The sequence below is a fragment of the Myodes glareolus genome, chromosome 12 (genome assembly GCF_982192425.1).
Source record: "Myodes glareolus chromosome 12, mMyoGla1.1, whole genome shotgun sequence".
Classification (NCBI taxonomy): Eukaryota; Metazoa; Chordata; class Mammalia; order Rodentia; family Cricetidae; genus Myodes; species Myodes glareolus.
In genome coordinates this window covers 30,919,529-30,945,452 of record NC_142037.1, presented here as the reverse complement: position 1 = coordinate 30,945,452, position 25,924 = coordinate 30,919,529, and the positions used below count along the sequence as shown (strand labels likewise).

At 44.4% G+C, this 25,924-nt stretch overlaps 1 protein-coding gene across 4 annotated transcripts in view; it reads right to left on the bottom strand.

The window, feature by feature from the left end:
* Positions 1 to 25,924, bottom strand: part of Fbxo16 (F-box protein 16) — a 52,705-nt gene that overhangs the window by 11,695 nt on the left and 15,086 nt on the right. For 2 of the 4 annotated variants that reach the window (XM_087912186.1, XM_087912183.1), the window contains exons 3-7: positions 25,720 to 25,755; positions 16,994 to 17,200; positions 15,486 to 15,650; positions 11,210 to 11,439; positions 5,099 to 5,201 (exon numbers count right to left, since the gene is read on the bottom strand). In XM_087912186.1, the coding sequence (XP_087768312.1) occupies positions 5,099 to 5,201; positions 11,210 to 11,439; positions 15,486 to 15,650; positions 16,994 to 17,200; positions 25,720 to 25,755 (741 nt within the window). The remainder of the gene's footprint in view (positions 1 to 5,098; positions 5,202 to 11,209; positions 11,440 to 15,485; positions 15,651 to 16,993; positions 17,201 to 25,719; positions 25,756 to 25,924) is intronic. The other 2 variants (XM_087912184.1, XM_087912185.1) reach the window with 2 other exon arrangements.

Here is a 25,924-nt window from a genome sequence, read left to right as displayed (position 1 = left end):
ACATTTCTTTTTCTCTCCCACTTGATTCAGCAAAACAAACAGAGAATGATCAAAGAAACATTAAAAAAAAAAAAAAAACCGTCAGGACACCAGAACAAAGAGACCCTGAAAAGAGGTGAGGAAGGTAATTGCCTTCTGGAGGCTGGAATTAGCAGTCGGTCTTATCTGAGGCAATTAGAGAGTGTAAGCAGGTAATTAAAGGCCCAACCACTTGCTGAAATCCCCAGCCCGGGCAGGACCTGGAAAGCAAGGACTAACTTCCAAGGAAAAGTCCAGTGGAGACAAAGGTGTGTGTATGTTGTGCCCGACCTGGTGGGAAGGGAAGATCAAAAGGAGATGTCAGCTGGGGGCCTGTGGGGATTTGTGGAGGGACAGCTAGAGAGATGGCTCAGTATTTAAGAGCACTGGTTGCTCTTCAGAGACTCCGGGTTTGAGTCCCAGCCCCACATAGGTAATTTAACAACCACCTGTAACTCCAATTCCAGACGCTCTGACGCCCTCTTCTGGCCTCTGTGGGCATTGCACAATGTGGAGTGCAGACACATTATAGGCAGGCAAAACACACAGACATTAAAATAAACAAAATTTAAAAAAAAAATTTTTTTTAAAGATGTCATTCATGGTCCTCGGAGTCCAATTCCAGAAAATCTGATACCCACATCCTGAATTTTTGTGTGTGTGTTGTTCCAAGAGTTTTTGTTTTTGTTTTTGTTTTTTTAAATTTTCTTGGGCTTTGAGACTTTCAAGATCTTGTTTGTATGTATAAAGTAAATAGAATTTCCCATAGAGATGGAAGGAGGTTTAAACCCCAATAGTAGCAAACATACTTACTTGAAATGGGAAGAGGGGTCATTTGTGTCCTGGCCCCTCCATGACCCATCTCAACTTCTCTCTTTCTCCTCTCAACTTCCTGCTCTCTGCCTCCACCCTTCCTTTCCTTCTGTCCCAGCCCCTTCTCCCTTCTCTCTCCACCTGCTAACACTGTGCCCCTGAGGCCCCATTTCTCTCTACAAACTCCCCAAAGTCTCCCTGCAAGGGGACAGCTCCCTCCTTCCCTAGATGGCTTTTGGAGGTCAGCTGTTAAGACGTGGAAAAATGGTGTGTGTATGTGTGTGTGTGTGTGTGTGTGTGTGTGTGTGTGTGCGTGCGCTCGCGCGTGTTGATACCAGAATGGAAAACCTTTGAAGTTTAAATAAGATGGGGCATTGTGTGGCATTTGTGTTTTTCAACCTGGTCTGTTTGGTGAGGAATATTATCACCTCTAATAGTGATGGGGAATTCTCGATATGTCTGAAAGTTTCCCAAGAAGCCTTGGAAATTTCAAAGCATCCCCAACCAGATCTCAGTTTGATTCCCATCTTCTCACAGATGTTCACACCAAAAAGTGGTTAGGGGACCGGCTACATCTCAGGCAGCCCCTGGCGAGCTCATGTAGAAGTGAGAAACGCAAGAAAAAAGACTTCCACATTCACACCAGCTAAGCAGGAATTGGACAAGCTCATCGCGCTCCATGTGCAAATTAGAAGCTGACGCCCTCGGGAGGTTTCTCTGTAGACAGAGCCCCAGCGCAGCTTGTTCTGAGGAGTGACAGGCAGAGGAGAAGCTGGTCTCCCTGCCAGGGCCCTGCAGCAGGCCTGTGGAATATTCACTGCATTCTTTCTTCTTCCCTAGACCTTTCTATTCAACACTTTGCCTTCTTCCACTACCACACATGCCTCTCCCGCAGGATCGGAACAACAGGCCTTCAGATGTCGTAGTTCCAGACAGTCCTCTGGTTAGGTGATGTCACTTTCGTCTGTGTAGTGAGCACCGGTTCCCCCGACCACACCACACACACACCAGTTTCTCGCCCCCATAAACCTGCTGAAAGAATCCTAGAACTTCCTATCCCAGTCCCTCATGGGAATCATTTGGGGTGTATTCAAATGATGTTCCCCTTCTTTAGGGGAGGGGGTGATGGGGAACCTCCTTTAGTCAATCACTTTTAAGAGGCCAGGTTAGGGTATGACCTTTGGGGTACCCAGAGAAAACCACTAGCCCACCCAAGGCTCGCTTGCGCTCACGCTTGCATGCGCTCTCTCTCTCTCTCTCTCTCTCTCTGGTTCTCATGTTACACACCTGAGGTTGGACTTTTTGTTCCTGTTCCATGAGTTTGGCCCTTATAATAAAGAATTATAACTGGAATCTTTTGGAGTTAGCTTGGAATTATTTGACATGCGTCCTCACCCCTCTTTTAACATCTGGCACCCAACGTGGGGCGCAGGGACCAGTCCTCCTCTCTTTGGGAACCCCCCCCCCCCCGCAGCAACCGCGTGGTACACTGGGTACTGACTCTAACCCGCCCGCTCTAGCCAGCGGCTCGTGATCGTGATCTACAGCCATAGCTGAGTCCTGAGCACTCCACCCTGGGAACGCAGCCCTACACACGCTGCTGCCTCTCCAACCAGAGACTCCTGAGTAATGTCTCCCTCCCCTCTCCAGGTGTCCCCAGCACATCTTCACTGTCACAAGGGTCCTGCATTACCAGCGTGTGGCTTTGTCCTTCCCAGACCTGTAACCTAGAGTGAATGGAAACTACCACTCTATAGAGAGGGATCCTGAACCCTTACTTTGCAGGCTGGACAGCCAGGCTTGTCACAGGCCAGCGTATCGCAGGCATAAGTCAAAGACCACAGCATAGTTCTGGTGGGGAGGGGTAATTATACTCCATGTTCTTTATCAAAACTACCAAATGTACGTGGTAATTATAATTAGTATACTTACAAAACCAAAACAAGTAGATATACTAATCATGTGTTTAGTAATAGCTAATTGTTCTCTATCACTAATTCATCTGGATTTCCCTCTTAGCCCTAATTAGCACAACTTCTTCATGGCTTATTATTTATTTATTTACCTGGGTTGTTGAGGCAGCACCTTACCTTGGTCTAGCCCTAGCTGGCCTGGAATTTGTACTGGCCCTTCTCATGCTTCAGCTTCCCCAGTGCTGGGATTACAGGGTGCATCACCACACCTAACCACTTTTTAATGTCTTCATATTGGTCTTTGGGGTTTGTTGTTTTGTTTTTTGGAAAGGGGGTCTCACATAGCTCAGGCTGGCCTTGAACTTGCTATGTAACTAAGGATAACATTGAAGTTCTGACCCTCCTGCCTCCACCTCCCCAGTACTTGGATTATAGGTGTGAGCCAGCATGACCAGGTTGTGCAGTGCTGGGAATTGAACCCAGGACTTCATGCATGCTGGGTGAGCATTCCACCAGCTGAGTTACATCTCCATCCTTCCACTTTTGAATTCTAATGAACACTTTAAGAAATCTCTGCTAGTGTTTGATAGATGGTTAATGTCAAAAGTCACAGATTTTTGTGCTTTTTAAGCAGGAGAAACATTCAATTGCATTGATAATTTCTAATCATACATTGCCACCAACTCTTTAGATTCATAGTCTCTCTCTCCTTCTCCCCTTCTCCTCCCCTCCCCTCCCTCCATCTCTGTTTTTTTGGTATTTTGAGTCCACTCTCAGACTCATAGCTGTCCTCCGGCCTCAGCTTCCTGAGTGTTGGAATTCAGGAGTGGGCTACTACATCTGGTTCAGATTCTGTTTTGGCTGCTTTCCTCTTCCTCCTCATTTAGTGGGATGGAAACTAGGCAGAATGCCTCATAGTGGCCTGTATAGTAAGGCCCACGATGTTGTCTGTCTGTCTGATCTATCTATCTATCTATCTATCTATCTATCTATCTATCTATCTATCTATCTATCTATGTCTCTGTCTGTCAGTCTATCTGTCTGTCTGTCTATCTATCTATCTATCTATCTATCTATCTATCTATCTATCTATCTATGTCTCTGTCTATCTATCTATCTATCTATCTATCTATCTATCTATCTATCTATCTATGTCTCTGTCTGTCAGTCTATCTGTCTGTCTGTCTATCTATGTATGTCTCTGTCTGTCAGTCTATCTGTCTGTCTATCTATCTATCTATCTATCTATCTATGTCTCTGTCTATCTATCTATCTATCTATCTATCTATCTATCTATCTATCTATCTATCATCTATCTATGTCTCTGTCAGTCTATCTGTCTGTCTGTCTATCTATGTCTCTGTCTGTCTATCTATCTCTCTTTTTCTCTTTTTCTGTCTGTCTATCTATCTATCTATCTATCTATCTATCTATCTATCTATCTATCTATCTTTTCAGTCAGCAGACTCATGGACAGCTCTACAGCTTTGGTCCAAGCTTCATAGGCTGTGCATGTCTACACGGAGCCTCCCCCAGTGCAGTAGAACTGGTCTCTAGCACACAGGAAGGTCTATTTTAAGAAGCTTTCTCTCAGTCTCTTGTGTGTGTGTGTGTGTGTGTGTGTGTTTAATATAACACTTGAAAGTACATTTCAGCAGAAAGTAACAGGTTCTCAAGCAGACCTGAGGAAGAGATTTACTCCCGAGAGGATGCAGATTATCCCGCCAAGTGATATCCATTCTCTATTAATTTTCCTGGAGCGTGTCCTCAGCTTCTCTTTCAATTCTCATTACATTACATGCACTTTTAATTCCACCCACATTCCTTCCTACTTTGCTCCAAAACCTCTCATAATGTGATAAAAAGGGATCCCCTGTGGCCCAAATCACAATCTGGGGAAGTCTGCTACAAATTAATTGTGTTCCCTAGTCACAATTACTGCCATTATTATGTTGCTGATTAACTGCCTTTTAACTGAAAAATTCTTAATTCAGATTTTTTTTTAGTCGCTTTAGCCACTTATTTATTTATTTAGCCCAGGCTGGCTTTGAGCTTGCTGTGCAGCAAAACATGACTCGGAACTTCTAATCCTTCCACCTCTACCTCCCAAGAGCTGTGGTTCCAGGCGTGCACCACGGTGAGCTTTCCTCTGTGCCGGGGATGGGAGCCAGGACTTGGTGCGCGCTGCCAATCGCTCTAGCAACGGAGCTACACCTCTAGCCCCAGAGACCAGGGTTTAAACAACCACTTGACGATTCTGATTTAGCAAACAAATTCAATTTCGCAAATAGGATTAGGGAGCAGGGTAATTTCCATCAGTGATAGGGGGAGAGATTCAGAAGCAGACGACTCACCAGCGACCGTGCTTTCCTGAGCCTGACACCGGCCTCAAGCTTGTTTTTCTTATCTCGAAACTGCCGCTTGAAGTCTGGGGTCACTTCGTTTCTTTTTCTTCTTCTGCAAAATTGCAAGTGATGGGAAAATTAGAACCGATCATTTGGAGTCTTCAGCAGCTCACAGAGCTATTTTTTTTTTCCGTCTGACTTCTGATGCCCTGTGATTTAAAGACTGCCTGTACACCATTGGAAATGAGTCAGCTGTCTGTCTATCGAGAGCTGGGTCAATCAGCCCTGGCACAGGAACACAATGGAGCGCTATGGGCGATGAAAAGGAAGGCAGACTATTTCTATAGAAAACTGTAGGGTGAGCCTCGGGATACAGTGACACACGAAGAAGAAAACCAGGTAAAGAGAGGCAAAGATATTGTATGCTGCCATTTATCTCAGAAGGAGACAGCTGAAAACATAACATGCCTACTGTTCGCCAGCACTTTTTAAAACATTATTTTTATTTTATGTGTATGTGTTTTGCCTAGATGTATGTATAAGCAGTGCTTGTGAGGCCAGAAGAGGGCGTCAGATCCCCTGGAACTAAAGTTACAGGCAGTTATGATCTACCATGTCCGGGGCTGGGAACTGAACTCAGGTCCTCTGCAAGAACAACAACCCCTGTACTTTCTATTTGTTAAATTTTATTATTACTTTTGTTTGTACATTTTAGCTATTATGTTATTATTTTTGAGGCAGGATCTTACTATACTTACTGACTGCTCCTGAAACTTGCTGTGTAGACCTGGTTGCCTCAAAACTCAGGCTGAAGCCGGGCTATCGTGGCGCATGCCTTTAATCCCAGCACTTGGGAGGCAGAAGCAGGCGGATCTCTGTGAGTTCGAAGCCATCCTGGTCTGCGAGAGCTAGTTCCAGGACAGGCTCCCAAAAGCTCCAGAGAAACTTTGTTTCAAAAAGCCAAAAAACCAAAAAAAAAAAAAAACTGGTGCAGGAGAATTGTCTGTAATCTGTCAATCATATTTTAAATAAATGCTGATTGGCCAGGCAGGAAGTATAGGTGGGAAAATAAGACAGGAAGTGGAGGTGATACAATGAGAACAGGAGAATTCTGGGAAGCAGGAAGCTCCCTCCGCCATTCCTGCCCAGATCACTGAAGAAGCAACATGTGAGCTGCCGAGCTAGAAAAGGTACTGAGCCATGTGGTTAATGTAGATAAGGATAATGGGGTAATATGTGTTATAAGAGCTTATAAGAAGCTTGAGCTAATGGGCCAATCAGTTTTAAAATCTTATGGAGTCCTGTGTGTGATTTTCTTTGGGGCTTGCCGGTTGTGGGGTACTGGGTGGGACAGATACCCCCAATAAGCCGACCCTTCATGTTACACAAAACCTCTGGCTGATCATCCTGCCTCTGCCTCCTAAGCTTTGGGATCACGGGCAAGCACCACAACATCCAGCTTTTTGAACTTTTTAAAATGGAAGAATGATACAAAAATTTGAAAAACTGGTATCCATAGGTGGGATTCCCAGATGAACCCCCCCGGAAACGATATGGAGACAGAGGGGCAAAAGCTAGACTCCCCCAAACATAACTTTATTTTGTATACTTGATTTTGGAACCATCTAAAATGTTCTCCAGAGCATAAGCTAAGATGAAAGAGAGGAAATAACAAAAAGCAAAACGAAACAAGTTTGATCTTGTCTATGAAGCTGGTGGCACCGCCGCACACAAAGCAGTTTTTCCTGTGCCGTTAATGCTGAGATTTATCTGAACAGCCTTTCTTTTCTTCCTGCCTCCCTTCCTTTCTTTCTTTTTAAGACAGGGTCTATTTATATAGTCCTGGTTGGCCTGGAACTAATTATTTAAACCACACTGACTTCAAACTCACAGAGATTGCCTTTGCCCCTCCGCCTCCTGAGAGCTGGGAGTAAAGATGTACACCACCATGCCCAGCCTGTCTGAATATTCTTAGTAGGGTGTCTGCCAAAGATAAAAGCACAAACCAGGAAATCTGAAGCTATTTTCAGTAATCATGTGTTAGTATTAACACGTGTTTGCTACCACACATGCTAGGGGAAGGTAGAGGCCATCAATCTGTGGCACAGCAAAGTCCAGCCTGTTGCCTACTGTTGCTCATAGACTTGTATTAGAAATTGTGTGTGTGTGTGTGTGTGTGTGTGTGTGTGTGTGTGTGTGTGTGTAGGGGGAATGTCTAGGTGAGTTTTCAGGCTATGCTAGCAGGGCTGAGCAGTTGTGCCACGGAACTTATGTCCTACAGAGTCTAAAATAGTTCCCTTCTGGCCCTTTCTAGAATACCCATGTTTGCCTGAAATAGTGGGAAGGTAATGCGCTTCCATGGTTACCAACAACACAGAAGGGAACAGAAATGAAGGTGCATGTCTTTGTAAATATATTCTAGAGCTCCTGATTCTGACTATCAGTGTGGCCAGGGACGGAGGAACAGAGGACAGGGGACTGAGAAGATGCATGTGGCGGGCACTCCAGAATGTGAGGAGCATGACAAATGGCCCGATTCCTACAGCAAACTGCAAGGGGTGGGGGTGGGCAAGGAGGAGGAGGGAGAGCAGGATGGGGAGGAACAACCGAAGAGGAGGAGGCGGAACAGAAGGTTAACTTAAAATTCAGGGCAAGAATGGACAGGCGGGTCAAATACAATACATATTTTAGACCATATCTGGAACCTTATTAAACAAAGCATTCATTAAAAAGTCAAACATCTGTGTGACATTCGAGGAATGCTGAATGTTGATGACCCTTAACTGGATTAAGGAGATATTTCTTGAGTTAGATAAAGATGGTGTCAGGTTATGGTTTTTACAAAGGGTCTTTATGTTTTAAGAATACAGATAGAGTCGGGCATGGTGGCACAAGCCTTTAATCCCAGCACTCAGGAGGCAGAGGCCCGTGGATCTCTGTGAGTTCGAGGCCAGCCTGGTCTACGGAGTGATTTCCAGGACAGCCAGGGTTGTTGCACAGAGAAACTTTGGAAAAACTAAAAACCAAACAAAGAAAAAAAAAGAAAAGAGAGAGAAAGAGAGAGAGAGAGAGGAAGAAGAAAGAAAACAGAAGTATAGGTATGACATATGAAGTAAGTCCTACATTGGTGCGGGAGAATTATCTGTATTCTGTCAATCATGTATTTTAATAAAACGCTGATTGGCCAGGCAGGAAGTATAGGCGAGTCAACCAGACAGGAAGTAGAGGCGGGGCAATGAGAATAGGAGAAGGCTAGGAAGAAGGAAGTGCTTTCCTCCAGTTCTGCCCAGACCACCGGAGAGGAAAGATGTAAGCTGCCCCGCTGGAAAAGGTACTGAGCCATGTGGCTAACGTAGATAAGAATAATGGGGGTAACATAAGTTATAAGAGCTAATAAGTAGCCTGACCTAATGGGCCAATCAGTTTATAACCTAATGTAGACTCCATGTGATTTTCTTTGGAACTTGCTGGCTGTGGGGTACCGGGTGGGACAGAAACCCCAACAAGCTGGCCCTTATGTTACACTATATGGAATAACATAACATTATTTATTTAAAAATTATTTAGGGTATGCAGACATGGTGATGAGTGCTTGTGGTTCCAGCATTGGGAAGACTGAGGCAGGAGGATTGGGAATTTGAAACTAGCTTGGGCTTCATAGTAGACCCTGGTTTAATCATCAGCATCATCATATAGGAGAGGGGCAGAGTAGGTAAGGAATTAAGGACTCCAGATTGGCTATGGGTTAAAAACTGTTAATAACTGAAGATAGCCACAAAAGGGTAATTTGATTATCTATCCATGTATCTATCTATGCATCTCTGTATCTATCTATTTATATTTGAATACTTGTCATAAAAACTTTTTATTTAAAAAGAATGCACCTGCCCAGATATTACTTGCCACTTCATTTCCAAGACCTCGCTCAAGTTTTAACTGAGGAGTTTCAAACAGACAGAAGAGCTAGAGAATAGGGCATCGGTCTCAGCCTTAAACAGATGTTGGTGGCACTTGGCTGCGCTTGCTTCACTGCACCTTCCACATGTATATAGCTGGGTTTTGTGGTGGTGGTGACTTGATTAGTTGCAGAAATGACACCCCCTCCTCCTAGTACTTCAACACTCATCTCCTAAGACGAAGACACTCGTCTACCCAGCCACACTAGCACCACTGTCATAGGAAATAAACATTATTTAATATCATTTAGCACATGGTCTGTATTCAGATGTCTGCAGTTGTTCCAAGGATTTCTTTTTTCCCTCCCTCCCTCCCTCCCTCTCTTCCTCCTATCCTTCCTCCCTCCTTCTCTCCCTTCCTTTTGTCTCCCTCTCTCCCATCTGCCCTTTTAACTAGAACCCCCTTGAGAATCAAGCTGCATTTGGTTATTCTAGAACTTTCTCCCACCTCCTTTCCTCAGTACAGAGACTCTGTGTAGCCTTACCTGTCCTGGAACTAGTTCTTGTAGACCAGGCTGGCCTTGAACTCACAGAGATCCTTCTGCCTCTACCTCCTGAGTGCTGGGGTTAAAGGCATGCGCCACCAAACCTGGCTTTAATACAGATTTTTTTTTTTGAAGCCAGAATCTAAGACCTCAGAGACTTTAACACATGCTTGCAATACTGTGTGTGCCCCCAGACGAGCTACATCCCATGGACCCTGATGCCCAGTTGCATTCCTCATTCATTCTGTTTCAGGTGCAGGACTAGAAGGTAACTTCCCGACAATGTTTAATCCTAAAACTGGCTTAAACTGGCTTTGTTAGTAGTGACATACCATACAGCCTGGCCACATGTGGAAAAAATGAATAGCCATCAAATTACAATTTGAAGGAGAGCCTCGATATACAGAAATTTCAAATGTACCAGGCACTGTGGCACACACTTACAATCCCAGCACTCAGGGTTCTGAGGCAAGAGGAACACAGGTGCAAGGCAAGCCTGGGCTATGAAAGGAGACTCTATCTCCACAAACAAAAGGCAGGAAAGTTGAGAGATTCGCAGCATAGTGATAAACCACACAGTCTCCATCTCATTTCAATAACTGGTCATATTTTACTACATATAACTTAACTTTCTACTTCATTATACTACAGGTTTTGGTTTGAGGGTTTTTTTTGGTTTGTTTGTTTGTTTGATTTTAGGACAGGATACCTCTATGTAGCCCAGGCTATCCATAATGTGCTATCTTCTTGCCTTAGCTTCCTCGGTGCTATGATTACAGGTGTGTATCATTAATATCTCAACTGCCATTTCAATTTTGAGACAGGGTCTCATTACTTAGCTCAGGCTGCCTCAGACTTGGTCTGATCTTTTACAAGTCCATCCCTACTTAGCTTGGTAGGGAAAAGTGGCTGTCTTACTGCCTCACGCTCTGTATGAGAGGGTGGCGGTCAAAGTTTGGCCTTCCCTCCTGTTGTTTGCTTATTCACTGGTAAAGGAAGGAAGCATAAGAAGGAAAAGGAAAAAAAGTCTAGGATGAGCCACACGATGCTGGTTTGAAACTAATATTAAAATATTAAAACAAGACATCTAAGGTTGGAGCAATGGTTTATCAGCTAAGGGCTCTTCCTGCTTTCTCATAGGACCGGAGTTCAGTTCCCAGGATCCATACTGAACAGCACACAACCACCTGTGACTCCAGTTCAAAGGCCTCCTCTGTCCTCCACAGGCATTCCTCCCAACACACACACACGCATGCGCATGCAACACGTGCACACAAACAAATGGTTAAATTAAACTCTAAATATTTAACAATGGGCTGGCCAGCTGGCTCAGCGGGTAGCAGTCCTTGCTATACACACCTAATGATCTGAGTTTGTTGGAAGGAGAGAACTGACTTCTGAAAGTTGTCCTCTGACCGCCACACACGTGTGCCGTGGCACGCACACATAGTATTTAAAATAGTAAGTAGGTTGCACTGCTAAGTCATTACAGCTATGGGAAGTAGACGGATGGCGGTGAAAAGGGCAAATTTGTCAAGAGTGGTTTAGTCCACACCGACCCACTGAAAAGTTTCTGTAGTTAACAGTGAGCTCTGGGATCACTTTTTCTTCCATCTACCCAAATGTCAATCAATTATTTTGAAAAACAAATAGGGTGGGAGGGGCACGGAGCGTCTCACCGTTGCCAGAGGTGTTCGGGGTCACAGTTGTCTAGATAATTAAAGCGGATGATGTCAGTGGGATGCTTATCGGACGACCGCCACGGTGGAAGCTCTTTCTCCCCTGGGTTATTCTTCTTTCTTAAGGAAGTGGAGGATCTCAAAGCTAACGAAGGGGACTGCTTTCCCTCTGCAGAGCTGCCGGGAATGGGCTGAACGTCGGCAATTATGAATCCATCCTTGGGAGGTGTCTAGAGGAAGAGTGTGTGTTATTTCTACCCTCAGACCACCAGAATAACACCATCACCAAGAACAAAGAACACAAACATATTAATCACCTCCTCCTCCTCCTCCTCATCCTCCCTGTGGCAACGGTAATGGTGGTAAAGGTTACGCGGACCACAGCAGTCCCAGTCCCAGGAGTATTTGATGTGTACAGCAGTTCCTTTGCATTTTCTTATTCTGTCACTACAGTAATTGATTTATTATTTATTTATAGGGTCTTGTGTAGCCCAAACTCACCTCAAACTCCCTATACAGCACAATGTGATCATGAACTCTTGATCCTCCTGCCTCTGCTTCCTGAGCGCTGAGGTTACAGGTCTCTTACGCCAGGTTTACATAATGCTGGGGACTGAATTTAGGACCGACAGGCAAACACTCAATGAGACGAGCCGTGTCACCTGCCTTATTTGGTTCTCAAAGACAGTGTCTCAGTCTGTGACCCAGACTGACTTGGAGATCACTGTCATCCTTCGTCTCCAGTCTCAGAAGCGCTGGGATTACAGGTGTGAGCACCACTCCCAACTCTCACAGTAATTTAAAAATAGCTCCTATTTTACGGAGGCAGCGTCTGAAGCTAGAAGAAACTATTCAATCAACCCATAAGGACATAAGGAGGATTTCGATTTGATTGCAGAATTCAAATCCAAGTCTGTCATACTTCAAGTCCATATGTCAAACCTTTTCATCCTATCCTGTAGCTCTACTATCCATTATCTAGCCTGTCACACTGCAGTTAATATATTCATAGAAGGGTACAACCCCCGCCCCCGCCGCCTCCCCCCCACAGTGCTCTACCCTTAATGAGCTAACAGACAGACAAGTTCAAATTGCACAGGGGTAGACTGTAGCTGTGTCAGTTATCCAAAGCCAAGCCACTCCCCGAGAACAATTCTATTTAATTTCCAAAATTAGAAGTCTGTCTTTTGTGTGCCTGGTTCATAAAGCGTTTTCAATGTGGGTTTAGCCTAAGGGAAGTGGTACTGGTATGTTGAGAAGCCATTAAGAGCTCAATTTTTGTTCATTAAGAGATTAAGGAGGCTTTGCTTCGTAAATCGACTTGCTTCAATTGTGAGTGAAAAATCAAGAATTTCCCCAGTTGGGACTGGGGTGTAGCTCTCTGGTAGAGTCTTCACCAGGGTCTTATATTTCATACCCAGCTCCACCACCAAAAATAACGAAGGAAGGAGGGAAGGAAGGAAGGAAGGAAGGGAGGAAGGAAGGAAGGAAGGAAGGAAGGAGAGAGAAACAATGCCCTTAGTTCCCAGAGCACAGCAAATTCACTGTTTGATCCACTCCTTGTTTGGGGTCGTCATTTCTACTCCGAGATTATCCTTAGTAACTAAGTGTTTCAATGACAGTGTTTATTTGGGTATGGCATGGCTCCTAGGCCGAGTCCTGTGGAAACCTGGTTAGGATCTTTGTATTCTTGGCACCTAGCACATAGCAGCATCTGAAAAATATTTACTCAGTTAATGAACGATTATGGCTGTATCAGTTTGCTGTCTGCTGCTACGACAAACTCCACAGCCAGAAAAGCAACCTGGGGAGGAAAGGATTCATTTCACCTTACAGGTTAAAGTCCATCATTGAGGGAAATCAGGGAAAGATCTTGATGCAGAAACCATGGACGAATGGTGCTTTGCTTCCAGATTCATCCTCAGTAATCTTTCTTATATAGTTTAGGATTAGCACCTAGGATTAGCTGCCTAGGGTTAGCACCACCCATAGTGGACTGGGCCCTCCTACATTAGCAATCAAGACAATGCTTCACAGGCATGGCAAGTGGTCAATCCCAGGCATGTCAAGTTGACAATCAAGATTACCCATCACTGTAGCCAACTAAGAAAACATTTAATATTTGTGCAATTCTGTATGCTGTACAGGCCTCATCTAGAAGGGACATTCATTTTTATCAGCTTATTTAGAAATAAACCCTTGTCTTTTCGCTGGAGGAGTTCTACTTTTATCCCTTGTAAGGGTTGATATTGTCAATCTGACAGGATCTGGAGTCACTCAGGAGGCAAACCTCAGGGCACACCTGCGAGGGAGTTTCTAGACTGGGTTAGTTGAAGTGAAAAGATCCACGCTAACTGGGGCAGCATCGTTCTGGGCACTGAGGTTCCCGACTGGATAGAAAGGAGACAGTAACTGAGCACCAGCATCCAGCTCTTAGCTTTCTGACTGTGGAGGCATGTGACCAGCTGCTATAGGAATTTAGCGGTGTTGCTCTATCTAGAGTAGACACTATAACGAGCAGTTGTTTTACAGAAGTCCCTTAACCCTGAAGAATCTCTGTGGAAAACAGCGATTACTTGCCATGATTTGTAGAATGCTTTTCTGAAGGAGCATTGCAGCCTCCGTGTGACTGTGGTCACAGGACACCTCTGGCGCACCCAAGGCTCCTGCACTACTGTGTACTGCAAGCGGTACACAGGAAAGGACTAAAGTCACGAGCACCCGTGATGCTCTCCTTTGTAGACATACAGTGAGATCACGGATCTTGGTATGAGGAAATACTTTACCCAAAAAACAACTTTGTGTGACAATCAAATCGGCCTTTGTACGGCTGTTCTGGATTCAGTTCATTAGAGGCTCGACCTTCCTGCTGCCACACAGGCCTGAAATTTCATCTTGGAGGGACCTCTCTCTTCAACCGACCCACATGACACAGAACACCCCACCAACCAACCACCTCAACATCCTTCAGTCACGACTTTCCACCACTATAGACCGAGAGCCAAAAATAAGCCTTTCTTTCTGAGTTGCTTTTGCCACAGCAGTGATAAAAGCAATTAATACAATGGTATTAGAAATAAAATAATATGGAATAATTAAAAAAAACTGGGAAGTATTTAAGTATAAGTAAGAGTAAAATACAGAAAAAGCATTAATTCTGAAAAGCACAATGCTTGGTATTCTAACAAACTGACAATAATGAAACCCACGACAGTGACGTAAGCAAGTTTTGTTCCTAACATTTCAAGTCTTTTGTGTTGGCAGTCGGGTTAACTGATGGGCCTGACACATGCCAGGCAAGCTCTGGGCCCACTGCTGAGCTATGTTCCCAGTCTGAATGGGAACATAGTCCAGTAGATTTTCTGGAATTCTGTCATGAATGGACATTGAATCTTGTAAAACAACTTGTTTGCATATCTGTATTAAAATGATCCCATATCTCTTCTTTTTTTTATTCTGTGACTATTCACATCAAATGAGTGTGTGTGTGTGTGTCTGTGTGTGTCTGTGAACACATGTGTGAACATGATTATGGAGGACAGAGTTAAACCTTGGGTGTCAGGGTCTCTTCCTGGGATCTGGAGCTCCCCCATTTGTCTTAGCTAGCTGGGCCTAAGGGATCAACTCTCTCCACCTCCCCAGTGCTGGGATTGCAAGTGTGTTCCACCACTTCTGGCTTTTTTGTGTGGGTACTGGAGATCCAAACTCCATCATGCTTGCATGAGGCCCTAGTATGGATCCCCATCATAGCTAACACATAAAAACTCACGCAATCTGGCACATATCTATAGTAACAGCATCCCTAACGCTGAGGCAGGAGGCTCTCGAGATCAAAGCCAGCCTAGGCCACCTAAGGAGATGCTGTCTCAAACATTGAGCTAATTAGCCCACTGACCGACCAACCAACAAACTTGGTTGGTCATCTTATAGAATCATAACAAATATAAATATGTAAATTCTAATGGCCCATGCTGACGATTACCGAATATAATGCAGAATTCCCACGTCAGAACTATCTGGCACACAAATCAGGGTGAGGAATCAGAGAAGAGCACACACTCCCCATCCCCAGGCCTGACCTCTGCAGGTAGCTGCGGTTGGAGGGCATCAGGTGAGAGCTCTCTGTAACACAAATATCCTGAGAAGGTCTATGAAGCCTCAGACGAGACATTCGGAGTCGTGGGTATGTCCTTTGACCCACTCATTTCCTACATTCAAGCTGGATCTTTGACTCACAAGTTCTAGAATTTGCTACCGCTTTCTGTCTCAAACTTGCCTTGGGTTTGGTGACGTGAAGTTCTCTCACCATTTGAATGTAGTGCTTTTTCCAGACGCCCTGCTCAAACGGCGTTGGGGAGAAGTTGATGTACCAGTTAAAGCGCAGGCACTTGAGCATCCAGAGCTGGTCCAGCTCAGCCAGGCTCTTCCAGTACCAGCTCACCTGGGAAAACAAAGCAGCCTCCTCACGTTCACAGCCTCCTTTCCTCTAGCGCGGAGCTGCACTGAGGGACCCCAGGGAACTGCTGTCATTTGCCTCGGAGGCGCAGTTCGGTAATGAAACACTTCTGATTCTCCTGTGGTGTTCTGGAATTACAGGTATGCCTCACCACACCTGCTCTACAGGGTTATATCTCAATTTAACTCCGGTTTATTTTTTTTAATATTTTTTAAACCTTTATTTATTTTTACTTTTATGTGTAGGAGTATTTGCCTGTGTGTATGTATAGGCATGCAATCCAAAAGAGGAGTCAGGGCCCTGGAACTGGAATTACAGATAAGTTGTGAGCTGCCATGTGGGTGCTGGGAACTAAACCTGGCTCTTCTGCAAGAGCAGCAAGTGCTCTTAACCGCTAAGCCATCTCTCCAGCTTCTTAACTTCAGTTCCATACAGTAAAGAATACTTGTAAGAAATACTGGCTTCTTTTCTCCCCCCCCCCCCAAGCCCTCTGATGGTACACTGGCACATTCCGTTCTACCTATCTTTCTTTCTGTCTGTAGCCCAGGATAGCCCTGAACTCACAACGGTTCTCCTGCCTTAGCTTTCCAAGTGCTGAGTTCACAGCTACGCAGCTGAGCTTAGGTATCTGTCACTCTCATCCTCGTAGTAGACGTCTCATGGACGCCCTCTTTTGTGCTTTTCTATTGGCAGGTGAGCTGCACTGCACAGTCTGGGATGCTATTACAGCTGTGTACACAGGCACCCTGCACTGTGCGGTCTAGGGCAGCGGTTCTCAACCTGTGGGTTGCGGCCCTTTGAGGGGTTGAACAACCCTTTCGCAGGGGTCATATATAAGATATCCTGCATATCAGACATTTACATTATGATTCATAACAGTGGCAAAATTACAGCCATGAAATAGCAACAAAAATAATTTTATGATTGGGGGTCACCACACCATGAGGAACTGTATTCAAGGGTCGCAATAGTAGGAAGGTCGAGAACCACTGGTCTAGGTTGTTACTGTAGTTGTGTGCTAGGTGGCAATGCTGTTCTCTTGAGGAACCACGTATATGTGTATAATTGCTAGCAGCTTTGTCATCTGACACTCCTGGTGTCTTACACACACACACACACACACACACACACACACACACACACCTCTAAGTCTACAGAGTTAGATATAAAAAAAATAGCCAACGGTCATTCATTCAAACGTTGCAGAATAAAATCCATCACTTCGTCTTATGCCCATGCACGTGAGGGTTCATCTTTAGGTTACTCCACCCTCAAAGTTTTCTAAGGCTGCCCCAACAAAATGCCATGTGCCATTCCATTGCCTTTACCTGTGCACAACGGCAAAGGCTCCGGGGGTCCAAGAAGGAAAAGATATAGACAGATAACACCCTTGGCAGCTTGGTAGTAAAATCCAGGGCCTCCGCTGGGATTCTTTCCTGCAGCTTTCGACAGCAGAACTTCTGCTGAGCCAGGGAGCAGCGCTCTAGAAGGCCTGTAAGGATTCTTCTCCTTTGAGAGTCTGTCCATTTGTCAAACTGAGGAAACAGAGTAAGAGAGTCCCATGCTGATTCTGATCAATCGTGAGGAAGAGACCAGCACAGAAAGTGAGTTTAGTAAGTGACTGCTAGCGCATAGCATGCGTTTGTTGCTATACCGGTTTGGTAAATTCCACATTTCACCACGGACTTACCCTTTCTCGCATTTCCACGTACGTGACCAGACCGCATGCATCGGACAGACTGCATCTGGCCCAGACCTTTAGTGTATATGTAATAGTCAACTTGACACAATCTAGAACCACTTGAAGAGAGTCTCACTGAGGGGTTGTCTAGACCAGGTTGGCATTTGGGTATGTCTCTGGGAGAGTATCTCAGAGGGACTGTCTAGACCAGGTTGGCATTTGGGTATGTCCCTGAGACAGTGTCTCACTGAGGGATTGTCTCGATCAGGTTGGCATTTGGCCATATCCCTGGAGGAGTATCTCAGTGAGGGATTGTCTAGCTCAGGTTGGCATTTGGGTATGTCCCTGGGGGAGTGTCTTGATTATGTTAATTGATGTGGGATGATCCAGCCTTGCAGGCCCATATTTTCTGGATGGTGTGACAGCCAAGTTCTCGGGCCATAGTTGGTAACCAAAGCAATCCCTCTAGACAGGCTGTTGCTACCTAACAATAGGCTCAGGATGTACCGCTCCTCCTCTTTTGTTATTATGTAGATCGCCTGGGAAGAGATGTGAATTCCAAGCTAGTGAGTCTGGACATGACTGCTGTCCTCTACCCCAAGAAAGAGACTATTAATGAGCTTCCACCTTGGTTTACCTTGGGGAATAAAGGGTGTTTGAATAATAAACGCGGGTGATCCTCAAGAATGAACGAAGCCTGGGACTCCCTTCTGATATTGCTGTGTGAACTGTGTCTCAATTGTTCTTGCACCTCCGTGCCGGTCCAGAGAGGGAAAAGTAGTTTATGTTGGGGCATCGGACCCTGACACAGCCTACAGTGGGAGGCACCATTCCCTAGGCAGGGGATCCTGTGCTATCTAAGTGCCGAGAGAAAGCTGAGCATGTATGCACGTATGCACTTACCTTTCTCTGACTAGCTGTTTTAAATTACTGCACTGATGGCCCTGCTATGGTGGACGATAACCAGAATTGTGGACTAAGATGAACCCTTCCTCCCATGGATTGCTTTTTTTTGTTGAGGTGTTTTATCATAGCACACATGACCTGACACTAGGAAACCTAACAAATAATTGTGTGTAGGAAGAGCAGAGAGAAATGAGTGAGCTGCGATGGCTGTTAGCCAGCTTTCTCCTGTCTGATACAGTAGAGAAGCTCATGTTCAGGAAATGGTTTTACCTACAAGACAATCCCCGCAGACATGCCCACAGGTCAGTCGAGTTTAGATAGCTCTTCAGCTGAAATTCCTTTCTCAAATGAGTCTAGGTTGTGGCAAGCTGAGAGTTAAAATTCTCCTTCACAGTATGTGTGTGAATTCATTGTTGTTGGGGTACAGATGTGAGAAATGCCCCTGTAGGGTGTGTCCCTCCGGCCCTCGTATTCTCTTCCAACTTCAAAAGGAGCCTCTCTTTCAACAATTTAAATCATCTTGGGATGACTTCCTCGGCTTTCCTCCGAACACTGATTCAGAGTTATCAGAACTCTCCTGGATTACAGTTTACCTCATGTAAAGTCTGTTTATACGTTCTGAGTTTGGATTATTTGACAGGAGAGAATACTCAGGGTCTCGCTCTCAATTTTCTACTGTTTGTAATATTCAAAATGTCCTCAATTATACATTGTGGGTCATTATAGCTACATTATAGCTATACTATAATGTAGGGATACTGTGAGGATTATATACTATCGTGAGGATTACATATACACATATATGCATGTGTGTATGTACATTGTATAAGAGACACCTACTACTCTAAAATGCCATAGAGATCTTAAAAACGATAAGTGGTTAAATCTATGTACAAGAGATATGCAAGACACTTTAAAAGCAGCAAGCTGTCATTTCTGTGCCTCGACATGGCCCAGTCAAGGTAAGCTCCTCAGATTTCCTTAGTGCCACATAAGAGAATGAACTCACATTATAATGTGAATTAAAATGAATATAAATGAACATTAAGATCATAAAAACCTATAAAGGAAAACACAGAAACACTCTCCCTGGAGATTAAAAAGATAATTACATGGACTCTTCATTTGTTTCGCTGATCCAGAAAGTCCAGGATAATTTACATTTGGCTCGGATAGGTGTTTTTTGCCTCAGGGATTTTCCTTTCTAATTGTGTTTGTTTTAGCTAATAGAAAATGAATTTGCATTCCTTGAACCCCTACCAAGTCAAGGTGGGGGTGATGACTCAGAATACTGAGCAGCAGGAGAAAAAAAATCCCTTTGGAGTTTAGAAGGTGTTAGGACAAACTAGGAAGTAGCTAATCCATGCAGAGTTCCCTGGGCAGGAATTTAGCAACCTCCCTTATTTTTTGCATCAACTCTTCAGTAAAATACAAAGCATAAAAGGAAGGGATGAGGATGTGAGGCTGGGGAACCATTAGAATTCTCTTATTCCACTGTCACACGGTGTTGGGCTTCACTGGGGTATTCTTAATAACTGTGAGCATGCTATGTTTAGAGTTGCTGTAGCTTGAGCTATCGGAGTTCACCAATCTCACAATGAATGGCAAGGACAGGGAGGTGATTTGGTAAGCTTCCCCCAGCTTGTGGAGTGTGTGCGTGCATGTGTGTGTGTGTGTGTGTGTGTGTGTGAGAGAGAGAGAGAGAGAGAGAGAGAGAGAGAGAGAGAGAGAGAGAGAGAGAGACTGATGCTGGGAATCACCACCTATCACTGTAGACACCAAGTGAGGGTCTCAGCCAGATCCAGTGCTCACAGGGTTATCTTGCTAACCACCTTGCTCTGGGGATCCTGGCTCTGCTTTCAAAGACTAGCTTACAGGCAGAGACGACACCCACCTGAACTTTATCTGGATTCTGGGAACCTGAACTCCTATCCTCATACTTTTGAGGCAAGCACTTTAACCACTGAGCTCTCTCCATAACCCTACAGAGGATTTTTTTTTTTTTTTATTTAAAGAGAGGGTCTCATCGTGTATCTCGGACTGCCCTTGAACTCACAATCCTGCCTCAGCCTCTGGGGTGCTGGAGTTACAGGTGTGTACCTGTAATTCCACAGTGCACTCTACATACAGCTTAGGTTTCTCATTGATATTTTGCTTGTTGCTATTCTAACTATCAAACAGAACCATGTGTATGTGCATGAACAAAAATTAAATTATTTATGGGGCTGGAGAGATTGTTCAGTGGTTAAGAGAGTTGACTGTTCCTGAGAAGGACCCATGTCAGGCAGTTCATACTGTAACTCCAGTTCCAGCAGATCTGACACCCTCTTCTGGACTCCTTGGGTACCTGCACTCAGGTGCACATACGAAGGGACTCAAGCATGGCAAACATGGTTCTGGCAGGCCTTGCCCTTCTCCCCCAACCCCTCTGCCTTGCTAAAAATTGTTAGCTTACATTCTGAAAGCTAACCACCAAGGTCAATTCCCTTATTTGACCACTTCTTCCACCTGAGGCTGACCACCAAGGTACAGCTATCAAAGTATTGAAGTCCAGTAATCAAAAGCCCCCTTTGGCCAGGTAGTGGAGGCACATGCCTTTAATCCCAGCACTAGGGAGGCACAGGCAGGAGGATCTCTGTGAGTTAAAGGCCAGCCTGGTCTATGGAATAAGTTCCAGGATAGCCATGGCTACACAGTGAAATCCTGCCTTGAAAAATAAACAAAAACAAAACAAAAAAACCCTCACCTAATTAACATGTCCAATTAAAATTATACACCGCATCCTAAGACAGGGTTTCTCCTTTCCCCTTTATAAAATGCCAGTTTCCCGTGGGCCACATCTGTCTGCTCTCTATCCAAAGGCAGTCCTTTGTCACTCTGGGACAAATTTCCCTGACCTCTCTCTCCCGTTCCCTTCCCCGTCTCCCCAGTCCTCTATCTCCTATCTTTGTCTCTAATTCCCTGCCCTATGTCCCACTGGGGCAAATAAATCTCCTTTGTGCTGAGAACTTGGTCTTGAGATAAAATCCATGTCTTACAATACCTGCTCCCCTCACATATACACACAATTAAAAATAAAACTTTTAAAATTTGAAGACTTTGAAGGTCTGAGAGATGACAGCTCAGTTGGTAAGGGGGTTTGTCTTGCCAGATCTGAATTTAGACCTCCCCAATACCCATGTAAAACCACACACTCCTGTAATCCCAAAGTTGGAGAGGTTGAGACAGGAATCTCTGGGGTTTACTGGCCAGCCAGTCCAGTGGAATCCATGAGCTCCAGATTTGTAAGAGATCCTGCCTTAAAAAGTAAGGAAGGCCAGTAAGATGGCTCAGTAGTTAGGCGCCATAGTGTACAAGCCTGGTGACCTGAGTTTGATCTCAGAAATCTATGGAAAGATGGAAAGAGAGAACAGAGGTCACAAAGTTGTCCTCTGACCTCCACAGGAGCACTGTGACACGTGTGCCCTTATACAGGCACCACACACACACACACACACATACGCACATGAAAATGAGAAATAAAGTATACAACTGACACACACACACACACATACATGAAAATAAGAAATAAAATGTACAACTGACTGTGTTTTAGTATAGTTACAAGATCACAGAGCCATCACCACTATCTAATCTCAGCTTGTTTTTATACCCCCCCCAATAAAAAAAAAACAGAAATGGCACCCTGTTCTCTGAAGTGCCTTACATTTAATTTTTCAGCTGTCATTTACTGCCTTTCAGAGACTCAGTAACCAAATACGTTAGCCTGGGAGTCACAAAGTCATTTGGAACCAATCTCATCCTCACCTAGGATGGTGGATGAGGCACTCACAGGCATCCATCATAATGCGAATGATTTCACCACTTATTTTTCTAATTTTGAATTGCCAGCAGATTATTAAAGATAAAATGATTTGGGAAAAAAGAAATGCATACGCATTTATGCTATGGGATGATCTTTCTGTATGCTGTGAATATATATTCCTCTCACTGGTTAATAATAAAAGCTGTTTGACCAATAGTCAGGAAGGATAAACTTAGGTGATCAATCAACTGAGAACTCAGATGAGGAGGGATAGAGTCAGGAGAGATGCCAGTCAGTGCCAAACAAGCAGGACTCATTGAAAATGAAGTAAAAAGCCTTGACCCATATGGCAAAATATAGACAAAAATATGGGTTAATTTAAATGTAAGAGTTAGGTAGTAACAAGCCTGAGCTACCGGTCAAACATTAATAATTAATATAAGCCTCTGAGTAATTATTTAGAAGTGGCTACAGGGCAGGGCGGGACAGAGAAACCTCTGTTTACACATTTCATTCTATTTTAAACTGTTTTTTTTGGGGGGGGGGTAAGTAGGAGAAGATTGATTTATGGAAGCAGGGTCTCAGAAGCCCAGGCTGGCCTTGAACCTGGTGCATAGCCTTAGGCTGTCTTTGACTAGATTCTCTCACCTCTGCTTCCCAAGTGCTGGGATGACAGGCTTTTAAGTGTACAGTGGCATTAAATAATTTCACATTATAGTGCAACCACCACTACCACCTGTCTCCAGAGCTTTCTCAAACCAAGAGTCTCCACCCATCAAACACAAGCTCCCTAACCCATGGTCACCTCTGTTCTATTTTCTATCTGTATAAACTTGCCCATTCTAAGCACCTCATATAAAGTGGAGCTGTACAATATTTGTCTTTGAAACTGGCTTATTTCACTTAGCACACAATGCCTTAAAAGCTCATCCATGATCTATAGTATGTATCAGAAATACTTCCCTTTTACAGCTGAATAATACCCCACCATATGAACACACCATGTTTTGCTTATTCATTTACCTGTGGATGGATATTTGGCTTGTTTGGGCTTTTGACTATTTTGAATACCATTGCCATAAACATTCATGAGCAAGTTTTTGTATGACCATATGTTTTCAATTCTCTTGAGCAGCAGAAAATATTTAGCTGCGAGTGTAGAGTAATTCAACAAGTAATTTGTTGCCCAGAAACACATAACTTGACATTACTCAGTAATGGGTAATGACCTCTGGGACTCTGTCTCCTCGTTAGAGGAACAGATGAGAAAGTCCTCTCCAATGATGAAGGGTAGCTGTAACTTGTTAGGCAGAAGCATGAACTCTGTGGAAGTTCAAGTATACACTGGACGCTGGGGGCCCAGTGGATGAACTGCAGCGGTTATAGACATCATCTCTCAGACCCAAACCCACATCACTAGCTCTAGTTCCAGGAGGCTGGAACGCTGTAGCCATATCTCTCAGCTGACAGCTAGCTCTCTGTTGAATGCTGCCCATGAAGAGGGAGGCACTAGGGGGAAACTGAGGAAGGAGAGACATGCTCCTTTCTGTTCACCCGCTGCTGTCAGCTCTACCCTGACTTGTCACCCTGATTTCTTGCTCCAGCTTTCCCCCAGACGACCTTGAAACACCAGGCTTCCTTGGATATATAAGAACCAGCTGGCTGGGATGCCTGCTGTTCCCTCTCTGGAGTGTGGGCTCCCTGCTGGGCTGGGGTGAGTAAGGCTGGCATTAGCTCAGTTCTCCACAGACTCTCATCAATCCCTTCCTGAGTCTTTTCTTCAATATCCGCTCACCAATGCTTTTGATTAAATTATGTCTGTTAAAATAATGGATGAGTTGTGTTTTCCAGGGAGACTCTAAATGGAAATTATCAGTCATGCTTCTCAGGAAGGAGCTGGCACTGCCTTAGGTACACATGGCACCAAGGCAACATTGCAGACAGAGCGTTTGTGTCCTGAAACATTCACACGTTGAAATATTTACTGTCTGTCTGTCTGTCTGTCTGTCTGCCTGTCTATTGGTTTTTCAAGACAAGGCTTTTCTGTGTGTAGCCCTGGCTGTCCTGGAACTCACTCTATAGATCAGGCTGGTCTCAAACTCAGAGATCCTCCTGCCTCTGCCTCACTGAGTACTGGGATTAAAGGCATACACCCCTTTTCTGGCCTCTATGGGCATCAGGCACCCACATGATGCACATACACACACGCAGGCAAAACACCCCGACACGTAAAATAAATCTAAATAAAAATTAAAACAAACATGAACTCCTAAGCTGCAGATGAGGATGGGGGTAGTAGGTGGGACCTTTGCTAGGGGGAGCCCTCAACAGGATCAAACAGATCTCAGAGGACTCTTTCCCGCTTCCTGCCCTTTCAGAAGACAGCAAGATGGCTGCACAAGAGGGCTTTCAACAGACCCATCGCCAGCACCTTGATCTTGAGATTTTCCAAATCCCAGAACTAACAAAAATAAATAAATAGCTGGTGCAGGAAAATTATCTGTATTCTGTCAATCTTGTTTTAAATAAACGCTGATTGGCCAGGCAGGAGGTGTAGGCAGGAGGTGTAGGCAGGAAAACCAGACAGGAAGGGGAAATGATGCAAAGAGAGCAGGAGAATTCTGCGGAGGAGGAAGTTGATTCCTCCCACTCCTGCCCAGATCACCGAAGCAGCAGGATGTGAGCTGCCCCACTGAAAAAGGTACTGAGCCACATGGCTAACATAGATCAGAAAAATGGGTTAATCAAGATGTGAGAGTTAGCCAGTAAGAGGCTAGAGCTAATGGGCCAATCCGCTTTATAACTTATAGAGATCTCAGTGTGATTTTTCTCTGCGACTAAACAGCTGGGGGTCCGGGCAGGACAGAAACACAAACAAGCAGGCCCTTCATGTTACAAATAGCCACTTGGCCTATGGTTTTCATTACAGTAGCTTGAATAGACCAAAACAGATAAGATACTGATGTGCGATTCTCCTCTGTATGCTGTGAATGCCTTTAGTTAATAAAGAAGCTGCTTTGGGACTATTGCAGGACAGAATAGGGCAAAATGGGAATTCCAAGCAGATAGATATAGAAAGAGAATAGGCAGAGTCAATGAGAAGCCATGTAGCTGCCACAGGAGACAGACTCTGGACACCAGACAGAACCTTACTAGTAGGCCACAATTACATGGCAATACACAGATTACTAGAAATGGGTTAATTTAAGATGTAAGAGCTAGATAGAAATATGCTTAAGCTATTGGCCAACCAGTATTGAAATGAATAGGTTTTCTGTGTGATTATTTAGGGTCTGGGTGGCCAGGCAACAAACAAGCAGTCTCCATCAACCATGGTGCAGAAACAGACACACTTTATTTTTATTATCTATCTATCAATCTATCTATCTTTATTTTTATTATCTATCTATTTATCTATCTTTATCTTCTATCATCTTTCCTCCCTCCCTCCCTCTTTCCCTCTCTTCCTCCTTCCCTCCCTCTTCTCTCTCTCTCTCTCTTTCTATCTTCCTTCCTTCCTTCCTTTCTTCCTTCCATCCTTCCTTTCTTTCATCTAGCTATCTTGTGGCATTGGGGATTAAACCCAAGGCCTTGTGCAGGCTAGGCAAGTACTTTGCAACTCAGATATCCCCAGAAGCCCTGGATAATTTTAAATGCTTTACCCATTTTCCAAGCAGAGCTCTTCGTTCTTCAAACACCTACAGCAAAGAGAAGAAAATAGGGTCATTTTGGGCATCGTGGCTCAAGATATCCACTATAAACAACACTGTTAAAGGATCAGTGAGTAGGGATTTACCGCCTCAACCGAGTATGAAGAGACAGGTTGCATTTCTGAGAGGGCACTTTATTTATTTATTAAATGGCCTT